Source organism: Rhinoraja longicauda, chromosome 3 (assembly GCF_053455715.1).
Source record: "Rhinoraja longicauda isolate Sanriku21f chromosome 3, sRhiLon1.1, whole genome shotgun sequence".
Classification (NCBI taxonomy): domain Eukaryota; kingdom Metazoa; phylum Chordata; class Chondrichthyes; order Rajiformes; family Arhynchobatidae; genus Rhinoraja; species Rhinoraja longicauda.
The window spans coordinates 85,887,615-85,900,938 of record NC_135955.1 but is presented as its reverse complement, the minus strand read 5'-3'; the positions used below and the strand labels follow the sequence as shown (position 1 = coordinate 85,900,938).

The 13,324-nt window shown below is 46.5% G+C and overlaps 1 protein-coding gene across 2 annotated transcripts in view; it reads left to right on the top strand.

Moving 5' to 3' along the window:
* Nucleotides 1-13,324, top strand: part of LOC144592142 (ras-specific guanine nucleotide-releasing factor 2-like) — a 180,256-nt gene that overhangs the window by 103,035 nt on the left and 63,897 nt on the right. For both annotated transcript variants that reach the window (XM_078396560.1, XM_078396559.1), the window contains exons 13-15: nt 1,227-1,309; nt 5,326-5,574; nt 6,428-6,810. In XM_078396560.1, coding sequence (XP_078252686.1) covers nt 1,227-1,309; nt 5,326-5,574; nt 6,428-6,810 — 715 coding nt within the window. The remainder of the gene's footprint in view (nt 1-1,226; nt 1,310-5,325; nt 5,575-6,427; nt 6,811-13,324) is intronic.

The following is a 13,324-nucleotide window of genomic DNA, read 5'->3' as shown; positions in this document are numbered from 1 at the left end:
CCTGGGTCTCTGGTACTGTAAGACAGCAACTCTACCGCTGTGCCATCATGCCATTTATCTACTGTTTTGTGAGATCTTTCCCGATATTAAAGTGCTATATATATGCAAGTTGTTATTCATGTTCAATAATCATATCATATCATATCATATCATATCATATATCTACAGCCGGAAACAGGCCCTTTCGGCCCTCCAAGTCTGCGCCGCCCAGCGATCCCCGCACATTAACACTATCCTACACCCACTAGGGACAATTTTTACATTTTACCCAGCCAATTAACCTACATACCTGTACGTCTTTGGAGTGTGGGAGGAAACCGAAGATCTCGGAGAAAACCCACGCAGGTCACGGGGAGAACGTACAAACTCCTTACAGTGCAGCACCCGTAGTCAGGATCGAACCTGAGTCTCCGGCGCTGCATTCGCTGTAAAGCAGCAACTCTACCGCTGCGCTACCGTGCCGCCCTGAAATATTAAAGGCTTCTAAAGCATTTTAGCAGATTAAGTCTAACAATATCTCTTTTCCACTGGTTGACTTCTCCAAATTTAGATAGTTCCTCTGTCCCTCTCTTCCCCTCCCCCTTCCCAGTTCCCAGTTCCCCCTCTATCTTCCTGTCTCCACCTATATCCTTCCTTTGTCCCGCCCCCCTGACATCAGTCTGAAGAAGGATCTCGACCCGAAACGTCACCCATTCCTTCTCTCCTGAGATGCTGCCTGACCTACTGAGTTACTCCAGCATTTTGTGAAATAAATCTTTTCCACTGGTGGTCTGTAATGGTGTTACGTGCTTAATTCTTTCACCTGGTGGTCTGGAGAGTGGTCGTTACTTAGGCAGTTTATGGAGCATGCTTCTTGTGTCTCTCAAAGACACACAGTTGGCCCAGACATTCAACTCCATCACTGAGATAGAAAATTAAACACGTTTACTAAAATTACTAATTATTTTCACTTGGTGAAAATATTCACTGAGACATGAGTAAGTGAAAAGTTAGATTTAGCTCTTAGGGTTAAAGGAATCAAGCGGCATGGGGTAAAAGCAGGAACGGGCTACTGATTTTAGATGATCAGCCATGACCATATTGAATCATGCTTTTTATTTCCTTTAAAACTGTATTGAAGCCCTCAAAGGATTAGATTATTTTAACTTCTTTTCTCCTCTGGGTTGTTTGCATTTGATGGACAATGTCGTCGTGGTTGTAATGGTTTGGTGTTTGTATTATTGCAGTGTATAGACAACATACGGTGCAATGGGCTCATGACCAATGTCTTTGAGGAATATTCAAAAGTGACTGTGCCTCATATGATAAGGTAAGTGATTTGCAGGGGTGATTTCTACCAAAATGGACCCAATGGGGTCCCATAGAGTCATGGAGTCATAGCGTGATACAGTGTGGAACAGGCCCTTTGCCCCAACTTGCCCACACCGGCCAACATGTCCCAGCTGCCTGCGCTTGGTCCAGATCCCTCCAAACTTATCCTACCCATGTAACTGTCTAACTGTTTCTTAAGCGTTGGGCCAGTCCCTGCCAGGCAGCTTGTTCCATACACCCACCACCTCAGATTCCTATTACATCTTTTTCCCTTCACCTTGAACCTATTTGCTCTGATCCTCGATTCCCCTTCTCTGGGCAAGAGAATTTGTGCAGGGTGTTGGTGAAAATATTCACTGAGACATGAGTAACAGAAAAGAGAGTTAGATTTCGCTCTTAGGGCTAAAGGAATCAAGGGATATGGGGTGAAAGCAGGAACGGGCTACTGATTTTAGATGATCAGCCATGATCATATTGAATGGTGATACAGTGATCATACTGTCAGGCAGCATCTGGGAGAGAGGGAATGGGTGACGTTTCGGGTCGAGACCCTTCTTCAGACTGGTCAGGCGGCATCTAGGAGAGAGGGAATTCTTCAGCGGGTCAGGCGGCATCTTCAGAGAGGGAAGATTACCCGAAACGTCACCCATTCCCTCTCTCCTAGATCATATCATATCATATCATTTATATACAGCCGGAAACAGGCCTTTTCGGCCCACCAAGTCCGTGCCGCCCAGCGATCCCCGTACATTAACACTATTGTACACCCACTAGGGACAATTTTTACATTTACCCAGCCAATTAACCTACATACCTGTACGTCTTTGGAGTGTGGGAGGAAACCGAAGATCTCGGAGAAAACCCACGCCTGCTGAGTTTCTCCAGCATTTTGTGATACCTTCGATTTGTACCAGCATCTGCAGTTATTTTCCTACACAACAGTGATCATACTGGCTCAAAGGATGGAATGGCCTACTCCCGCGCCTATTTTTCTCTGTTTCTAAAAGCAGCAACTTTATTGTTAACAGAGCTCTGGGAGGAGAGTCAAGACCCCACAGTCTGTGAGCACTTTCTCCACGAGTGATCCTTACAGCTGGTTGATATATATGTTATTATCAACCAACGGCAGGTGTTTACATTGTCTGGGTGAGGGGGCCAGTCAACCCCTGAGAAAGTTCATCATGTTTCTCAGTCATTGTGGCTCAACCCTATCTATTTATATTTTGGCTATTGCAGGCGCTCAGCCTCTGGCCTTGTGACTTAGCTATGCACCATTCTCCACTTGGCATTTAGCCAACAAAGTTAATGTTCAGTGAGCATGTTGCAGTGAGTGTCCACATAGTCAAGTATCCCAACATCGTCTCTGGTTCCGAAATGTACTCCAACAGAGGGCATTTGTGAGACACCTGTTCCCTATAACATGGTGCTTTGGGCACCATGTCATAGGAGAGATGTTGTCAAGCTGGAAAGGGTGCAGAGAAGATTTACGAGGATGTTGCCAGGTCTGAAGAGCCTGAGCTATAGGGAGAGGTTGAGCAAGCTAGGACTCTATTCCTTGGAGCGCAGGAAGATGAGCGGTGATCTTTTTGTGTACAAAATCTTCAGAGGAATAGATCGGGTAATGTTTTTTTTTTCCCGTGGTCGGGAAATCGAGAATCACAGCACGGTAGCGCAGCGGTAGAGTTGCTGCTTTACAGCGAATGCAGCGCCGGAGACTCAGGTTCGATCCTGACTACGGGTGCTGCACTGTAAGGAGTTTGTACGTTCTCCCCGTGACCTGCGTGGGTTTTCTCCGAGATCTTCGGTTTCCTCCCACACTCCAAAGACGTACAGGTATGTAGGTTAATTGGCTGGGTAAATGGGTGGAGGGTGTATGGAACGAGCTGCCAAAGGAGGTAATTGAAGCAGGTGCTATCGTAACATTTAAGAGATGTTTGGACAGGTACATGGATGGGACAGGCTTGCAGGGATCTGGGCCAGGTACAAGCAGGTGGGACTGGTGTAGATGGGGCATGTTGTTTGGTGTGGAAAGTTGGGCTGAAGGGCCTGTACCCATGCTGTATGACTCTATAACTCTATAGCGGGTATATGTACCCTCATATCCACACATTTCATTGCTGGAAATGCCAAACAATGCAGCTATTGATTTACTTCCATCCTCCATTCATTCACAAAATTCACTTGAAACATGTGCTTGAATGGGGTGCAAAAACAAAGCTGCCATGCTGCTCAAACCTCAAACAAAGAATCTTGGCCATTGTGCAGTCGGTCGGTCTTAACTTTAAGGATTCCTTATAATGTGCCATCGTCCCATGACCGATGGGCACCATTAGTGAAATGAGGTTTTTAATTTTCAAAATTATTTAATCATTATTATTTAAATTCCCAGCTGCTGTGATAGGATTTAACCTTATAGAGTCATAGAGTGATACAGTGTGGAAACAGGCCCTGCAGCCCAACTTCCCCATCACCGGCCAACATATCCCATCTACATTAGTCCCACTTGCCTGCGATTGGTCCATATCCCTCTAAACCTGTCTTATCCATGTACCTATCGAATTGCTTCTTAAACTTTGCGATAGTCCCAGCCTCAACTACCTCCTCCGGCAGCTTGTTCCATACACCCGCCACCCACTGTCTGTGTGAAAAAAGTTGCCCCTCAGATTCCGATAAAATCTTTCCACCTTCACCTTAAAACCTATGCCCTTCTGGTTCTCGAATCTCCTACTCTGGGCAAGAGACTTTGTGCATCTACCCGATCTATTCCTCTCATGATTTAATACACGATACATGATTTTATGTTTTCAACCTAATGGTCTGCACCTCTGGATGTTGTCTAGCGATGGAACCACTGTGTTTCCGCATCCTCTCATCTGCTTAGGCTGTCTTCACTTCGATGAGGTCCCTTGCAACAAATCCCCCACCGTGCCCACCCCCACCGTGCCCACCCCCACCCCACCCCTACCCAAATCAAAGGAATGCGTTCACATTTACACCACCAGCACTGGCAGACCAAGTTTTAGAAGCCTCTTTGAATTGCACTGGTGAGCTCCCTTGACTTACCCCACTCCAATGTTGCCAGTCATTTTGCACGTGCATTGTACATGTTGCCTGAGATGGCAGTTCCGACTGAATGCTGCTTCCTACCTGCCACCACACTTCAGACCCACACAGTGAGGGTCCATCAGCATGTTGCACTGTGACTGAAATGTTCAGTTTATCTGCAAATAACAAAAAGGCACATCTAGGCAATGCTACAATAGCCAATAAAATAAACAAAAGTAAAGGAGGCTTGAAAACGATGAAATTAACACCAATGCTGCTACACAACTAACTAACCTCATGACAGTCAATTAAGCAGGCAGCGGAAAGGCATATTTAAAAGCATTGTTTACCGGCTCATTTAAACATTAGTCAATCAAGCCTGCAGACAGTAGCTTTCTTTCATTATTATACCCAATGACACGGGCAGCACGGTGGCACAGTGGTAGAGTTGCTGCCTTACAGCGCCAGAGACCCAGGTTCGATCCTGACTGTGGGTGCTGTCTGTACAGAGTTTGTACGTTCTCCCCCTGACCGCATGGGTTTTCTCCGGGGTTTCCTCCCACACTCCAAAGACGAACAGGTTTGTAGATTAATTGGCTTGGTATTGGCTTGGTACATTGTCCGTAGTGTGTGTAGGATAGTGTTAGTGTACGGGGATCGCTGGGCAGCGCGGACTCGAAGGGCCAAAGGGCCTGTTTCCGCGCGGTATCTCGAAACTAAACTAAAGGGAAACATTTGTGTCGGAAGGAATTGCAGATGCTGGTTTCCACTGAAGATGGACACAAAATGCTGGAGTAACTCTTGTCTGAAGAAGGGTCTCGACCCGAAACGTCACCCATTCCTTCTCTCCAGAGATGCTGCCTGTCCCGCTGAGTTACTCCAGCGTGTCGTGTCTATCTAAACTAAACATGTTGCTGAAATGCCGAAGGGGGTTTGTGGATTGATGAAGAGTGTCGTTATCTTCCTCAGATCTGACATCCGACTTCACAGTGACGATGCTGACATCTGCTTCAGTAAGACGCTGAACTCCTGTAAAGTGCCACAGATCCGCTACGCCAGTGTGGAGAGGCTCCTGGAGAGACTGACCGACCTGCGTTTCCTCAGCATTGACTTCCTCAACACCTTTCTCCACACCTACCGAATATTCAGCACCGCACTTGTGGTGCTGGAGAAACTGACTGACATCTACAGGAAACCTTTCACCTCCATCCCTGTCAGGTAGGGCCGAGAAGAACAAGCGATGGATTTTGTGGTCATTTATAGAATCTTAGCCTGGTTCAGCTTCAGGACCTCAGACGAGTTCCAGGGCTTTTGACGGTGTGGGAATTCAGCGCTGGTGGTAGTGCTGTTAAAAGGTGGGGCATGTTGATAAAGTTTTCTCTTATTCGAGATAGTAAACGCTTGGCATGTACATGCTCATAGCCGTAGAGCCATAGATTCACCAAATCCACGTAGTTCAACGATCACCCGTACATTAGTTCCATCATAGAGTGATACAGTGTGGAAACAGGCCCTTCGGCCCAACTTGCTCACACCGACCAAAATGTCCCAGAGGTGCTGGCTCGAAGGGCCAAATGGCCTCCTCCTGCACCTATTTTCTATGTTTCTATGTTACCCTAGTCCCACCTGCCTGGGTTTTGTCCATTTCCCTCCAAACCTGTCCTATCCATGCACCTGTCTAATTGTTCCTAAATATTAATTGAATTAGGATGTCCTAATTGAGATGGATACTTAATAGATGATTTAATGTAACTGAGCTCAATTTTTATAGTTGCTACTTATGATTTGTACAGTGAGTCTTGTCTGGAAACTTGTGGCAATTAGGTTGCTTCAGTTTTTAGTTTAATTTAGTTTAGAGATAGAGCACGGAAACAGGCCACGTCGGCCCACCGAGCCCGCACCAACTAGCAATCCCCGCACACTAACACACTATCCTACACACACTAGAGACAATTTACAGACGGTACCCATAGTCGGGATCGAACCTGGGTCTCCGGCGCTGCAAGCGCTGTAAGGCAGCATCTCTACCGCCGTGCCACCGTGCTGCATTCTGTTCTCTTTTTATTCACAGATCACTGGAACTGTTTTTTGCGTCTAATCAAAGCAATCGAACTGAGCACACAAACGATGGCAAATCCCCAAGACTGTCTCGGAAATTCTCATCGCCTCCTCCGCTGTCGTTCTCTCAGACGTCCTCTCCTGTCCGAACCCGGAAGCTGTCGCTCAGCTCGCCCGTGAATTCCCGAACGGGAGCTCTTGACCTTTCTACGTCGTCCACATCCGGCACAACCTTTGCTCACAGCCCAGCTATCCCACCGCCTCCCATAGCTAGCAAAGTGCCACTGGATCTGAGCAAAGGTCCCTCATCGCCAGAGTATCCCCTGCAAACGGAAGAAAATTCAGAGCATCCCCGCATTGATATATGTAGCAAGTTGAGAAGAAGCATCAGGAGAGGTATAGTAAATGCCAACTTAATTATCAGAATTTATTCCATAATTGTTTGCCTGCTTTATCTGCTAATTTTGTCTCTGCCATATCCTTTGAACTGCCCACCGATTACTGATTTTGGATGATCACCCATGATCATCCCACGATGTGTTATATCTGGACTTTCAGAAGGCCTTCGACAAGGTCCCACATAGGAGATTGGTGTACAAACTTAAAGCACACGGTATTGAGGGTTCAGTGTTGAGGTGGATAGAAAATTGGTTGGCGGACAGGAAGCAAAGAGTAGGAATAAACGGGTCCTTTTCGGAATGGCAGGCAGTGACTAGTGGGGTACCGCAAGGCTCAGTGCTGGGACCCCAGTTATTTACAGTGTATATTAATGATTTGGACGAGGGAATTGAATGCAACATCTCTAAATTTGCGGATGACACGAAGCTGGGTGGCAGTGTTAGCTGCGAGGAGGATGCTAGGAGGCTGCAGAGTGACTTGGATAGATTAGGCGAATGGGCAAATGCATGGCAGATGCAATATAATGTGGATAAATGTGAGGTTATCCACTTTGGCGGCAAGAACAGGAAAGCAGAGTATTACCTGAATGGTGACCGATTGGGAGAAGGGGAGATGCAACGTGACCTGGGTGTCATGGTGCACCAGTCATTGAAAGCAAGCATGCAGGTGCAGCAGGCAGTGAAGAAAGCGAATGGTATGTTGGCATTCATAGCAAGAGGATTTGAGTTTAAGAGCAGGGAGGTTCTGCTGCAGTTGTACAGGGCCTTGGTGAGACCGCACCTGGAGTATTGTGTGCAGTTTTGGTCTCCTAACCTGAGGAAAGACGTTCTTGCCTTAGAGGGAGTACAGAGAAGGTTCACCAGATTGATCCCTGGGATGGCGGGACTTTCATATGAGGAAAGACTGGATAGACTGGGCTTGTACTCGCTGGAATTTAGAAGACTGAGGGGGGATCTTATAGAAACATATAAAATTCTTAAGGGGTTGGAGAGGCTAGATGCGGGAAGATTGTTCCCAATGTTGGGGGAGTCCAGAACCAGGAGTCACAGCTTAAGGATAAGGGGGAAGTCTTTTAGGACCGAGATGAGAAAACATTTCTTCACACAGAGAGTGGTGAGTCTGTGGAATTCTCTGCCACAGAAGGTAGTTGAGGCCAGTTCATTGGCTATATTTAAGAGGGAGTTAGATGTGGCCCTTTTTGCTAAAGGGATCAGGGGGTATGGAGAGAAGGCAGGTACAGGCTACTGAGCTGGATGATCAGCCATGATCATATTGAATGGCGGTGCAGGCTCGAAGGGCCGAATGGCCTACTCCTGCACCTATTTTCTATGTTTCTATGTTTCTATCATATTGAATGGCGGTGTTGGCTTGAAGGGCTGAATGGCCTATTCCTGCACCTACTTTCTATGTTTCTATGTTTCTATGATAGAGATTTTTCAAGCACAAAACAGGAAATATACTTTTCATAGATTTTGTCACTGCCTTAAAAATTTAGTGAAAGGGCAACAAATGGAGAAAGTTGATCATATTTTTTGGAAATATTTGTTTTATTATTAATTCCATAACTTATATATTCGGTGTGTAGGAAGGAACTGCAGATGCTGGTTTACACCAAAGATAAACACAAAATGCTGGAGTAACTCAGGGGGTCAGGCAGCATCTCTGGAGAAAAGGAATAGGTGACGTTTCAGGGTCGAGACCCTTCTTCAGACTGAGAGTCAGGGGAGAGAGAAACTAGAGGTATGAAAAAGTTCAGAACAAATCAGAGCCGGCACCGATGACCGAGCAAAGATGGAGCCCACAATGGTCCATTGGTGTCCCTGGTGGGCTGGATAAACGCTGAAGCTAATGCTAATATGATTCACTACATATATTCCTACGGTTACATTTATACTGTTGGGAAAGTTCGCAGAAACCAGGGCTGATATTTCCCGGAGTTTAGAAGTTTATGGTGAGTTCTGAACTTTTCTCAAGCTATAATTTGGAAGAGAGTGACGAAGCAGATTGAGGTAAATGAGTTGAGGTGGTATTTATGGACATTCAGGAGGTGTTTGATGAAGTGCCACATTGTAGGTTTGTCATCAAGATAGACAACTGTAGAATAAAATTGGGTGTAGCACCATTGTTAGAAAACTGGCAAAGTCATAGACTGATACAGCGTGGAAACAGGCCCTTTGGCACAACTTGCCCACACCGGCCAACATGTCCCAGCTACACTAGTCCCACCTACCTGCATTTGGCCCAAATACCTCCAAACCTGTCCTATCCATGTACATGTGACTGGAAGCGGTGGGTAGTGGGTTTTTTTTGGATTGGGAGGAAACAGACAGTGAAGTTCTCCCAGAATCAGTGTTATGACTACTGTTTTTTTCTCAATATATTTTAATGTCTTGAACTCTGGTGTACAGGGCCCCAAACGTGGAGTGTGAGGAAAGATGGCAATATACTTGAGGAAGATGTAGAAGGGTTGATGGAATGAGCAGACACGCAGAGGATGTTACCTTTCTTGTAGCAAGAAAGATCATCAATCCTCCAACGCAGCATAATGCATTTGGCTGCTTTGGCCCGAAACTCTGGAATACCCTTCCTGAACCTCTCTACCATTCCAGCTTTGTCTCTTCTTTCAACAAACTCCTTAAAACCTACAACTTTTTATCAAGATTGGGTTAGTTTGTCCTTTCATCTCTGTAGTTATAGTCATAGAGTGATACAGCGTGGAAACAGGCCCTTCGTCCCAACTTGCCCACACCGGCCAACATGTCCCAGCTACACTAGCTCTGTGCCAAATTTGTGTAACATCACACCCGGGAGCTGCTACATTAAACGCACCAAGTGGTATGCAGCTAATTATGCGACTTTTGCCATGTAGATTGTGGACAGAGCAGATGTGGGCTGGAGAAGTGGAGTCAGAATTAATTCATTAGCATTTGTTTATGAGCATTACAATAAGATACAGACAGCTGTAGAGAGGCCAAGTCAATGGATATTTTAAAGATGGAGATTGACACATTCCTGATTGGTACGGGTGTCTAGGGGTTATGGGGAGAAGGCAGGAGAATAATAATAATAATAATAATACATTTTATTTATATAGCGCTTTTCATATACTCAAAGACGCTTTACAGAGATTTTGAGAACATAGGGAATGGGGCTGAGAGGGTGAGATAGCTCAGCCATGATTCAATGGCGGAGTAGATTTGATGGGTTGAGTGGCCTAATTCTGCTCCTAGAACCTATGAACTTATGAAGATATGTAATGGTCTGCTACTCTTTTGAAAACAGACCCTGCAATGCACTTTAGCCTGATGTGATTGTACATATCAATGAAGTTATTAGAGCTTTCCATGCATCTATCATGCAACTGAATCTCTTCCTTTTATAGATGTACACGCTTAAACATTTATCGTTAAAGTAGCCTAAAGTTTGTGTGGGGAAAGAGGCATTACTCGTTTTTGTTTAAATTAACACTTCATGCTTGGCATACTCAGGACTCCGACAGAAATATTGTGTTAGACATGATCCTCTCGGCCAGCAACTGCTCAGAATTAATGGTAAGATGTGTGTTTGCAATCCTTAGATAAGCCACTTAAAATAGTCGCATTGTATGTAGCAGGGAGTAATGACAGGAGCCCAGCAATGGGAGCCAGGTGTGTGTGTAGACTATCATAGCCTTGGTTTCCTGCATATCAGTGGGCAAAGTCCCCCTAGCCACACTACCCCGACCCTCTCCTTCCGAGCAAAACTCCCCCCACTTCCATCCGAGCCAAGCTGCTCGCCCCCGAGCCGAACTACCCGCTGCCCCCCCCACCGAACTGAACTCCCTTCCATCCCCAAGATCCACCCCCCCCAATCTGAACTCCCAACACTCCCCTTAGCCAACTCCCTCCGTGCCGAACTTCCACCGAGACTAAACGCCTTCCCCGAGCTAAACTCCCCTTCCATCCCCTTCCCTCCTCAGCTGAGCTCCCCCCCCCACCGAACTTCCCTCGACCTCTCCTGAACTGAGCTCCCCCCCCCCCCAGCCGCACACCCTCCCAAAACGAACAGCCACCCCCAACCACTCCTCCTCCCAAGCAAAAGGCATCCCCCCATGAGCCAAAGTCCAAGAAGCCCACCCACCCACAACATGAAGGGAAACCCAGCAGGAATCCTACTTATGGCAGTGCGGCTAAGGAAACTCAAGAACATTTACTCCCGTTGTTTTCATTAATGGGAGTAAATCAATGCCTTATAATCTATGAAGGAGAGTGAATTTTCCCAACACTCACTGTAAAATATAAATTGCAACAGTGCGGAAAATTAAATTGTGGAAGATCCAAAATTCTCCATAAAACTCTTAATCATTCGAGCTTGTCCATCTTTAAACAAGAAGAGAAGCAATGGGCTCCAGTATAAAGACAAAGGATCATGACAAATTCACTTTCTGAAATACATTATAATGCTGACAGTGACCGTGTTGCAGAGTTCCAATGGTGAGCGTGGATTCCTGACATCATTTGAACTCCTCAATGTGATCACAGCAATCTAGCAGGAGTACTGATTACCCTCTCTTTGAACCATTTTATTATTACGGATTGCAAAGAAACAGTGTGGATTTGCTGGCTACCAGTGACACTGTTTGGGATCATCCTCCCTGAAGGGTCAGGCCTCAAGAAAATGCCAGATGGTGTTTTCACTGTGGCTGTGCAGATCGGACGCTTGCAAAGACCAAAGATAAGACAGCTGCAGCACATAGTGCCTAGAAAATTACATTAATCCCTCAGAGACCCTGGTGACATTTTTTAGCCATGTTTTGAGTTTCATCAAAATTATTGCAATCGCACACATGCGCGCACACACACACACACACACACACACACACACACACACACACACACACACACACACACACACACACACACACACACATATCCATGTACCTGTCTAGCTGTTTCTTGAACGTTGGGATAGTCCCAGCCTCAACTACCTCCTTTTATTCACAAAATGCTGGAGTAACGCAGCAGGTCAGGCAGCATCTCGGGAGAGAAGGAATGGGTGCCGTTTCGGGTCGGGACCCTTCTTCAGACTGATGTCAGGGGGGCGGGACAAAGGAAGGATATAGGTGGAGACTGGAAGATAGAGGGAGATCTGGGAAGGAGGAGGGGAAGGGAGGGACAGAGGAACTATCTAAAGTTGGAGAAGTCGATGTTCATACTGGGCACTGGAGAAGGCCCATGACAGAAAGGTCAGACTGGGAATGGGAGGGGGAGTTGAAGTGCTCAGCCACCGGGAGATCAGTTTGGTTAATGCGGACCGAGCGCAGGTGTTCAGCGAAGCGATCGCCGAGCCTGCGCTTGGTTTCGCCGATGTAAATAAGTTGGCATCTAGAGCAGCGGATGCAGTAGATGAGGTTGGAGGAGGTGCAGGTGAACCTTTGTCTCACCTGGAAAGACTGTTTGGGTCCTTGGATGGAGTTGAGGTGGGAGGTAAAGGGACAGGTGTTGCATCTCGTGCGGTTGCAAGGGAAAGTGCCCGGGGTTGGGGTAGTTTGGGTAGGAAGGGACGAGTGGACCAGGGGGTTACGGAGGGAACGGTCTCTGCGGAACGCAGAGAGGGGAGGGGATGGGAAGATATGACCAGTGGTGGGGTCCTGTTGTAGGTGACGGAAATGTTGGTGGATGATATGTTGGATCCGCTGGCTGGTGGGGTGGAAGGTGAGAACGAGGGGGATTCTGTCCTTGTTGCGAGTGGGGGGAGGGGGAGCAAGAGCGGAGCTGCGGGATGTTGAAGAGACCCTAGTGAGAGCCTCATCTATAATGGAGGATTCAACTACCTCCTTTGGCAGCTTGTTCCATACACGAACCAACCTTTGTGTGAAAAAGGCTATTCTTTTTTACTTTACTGAGTCTTGTTAATCAAAAGAGTAAATGGAGGGAGACTCCGTGAGTGATGAACGAGGGATCTGTGTGCTCTAGAACGTGAATCACTAAATGTCAGTAGGCGGGTCCATTATATTGAATGCCGGGGCAGGTTTAAGGAGCTAGGTAGCTACTCCCGATACTATTTTCGCGTGTTGAGCATTTCTGGAGGTTTGTGTTAAGGCGGCTACAAAAGATATAGCTTGTTACCACAATGTAATTTATGAGGAAATTCAGGTGTGTTAATTTTGTGATTCCTGAAACCTTCGCTGTTGTCAGTATTTCTCGATTCTTTCAGTTTCAGTTTCAGTTTTAGTTTATTGTCACGTGTACTGGGGTGCAGTGAAAACCTTTTGTTGCGTGCTAACCAGACAGCGGAAAGACTGATTACAATCGAGCCATTCACAGTGTACAGATACATGGTAAGGGAATGACGTTTGGTGCAAGATAAAGCCAGTAAAGTCCGATCAACGATAGTCCGAGGGTCCCCAGTGGTTTGGGGCTGCTCTCTAATTGTGGTAGGATGGTTCAGTTAGTTGCCTGATAACCGCTGGGAAGAAATTCCTTGCAAAGAGAATAATGTAATTTGGAGTTTGTGCTTCCGTGGCTTGAGT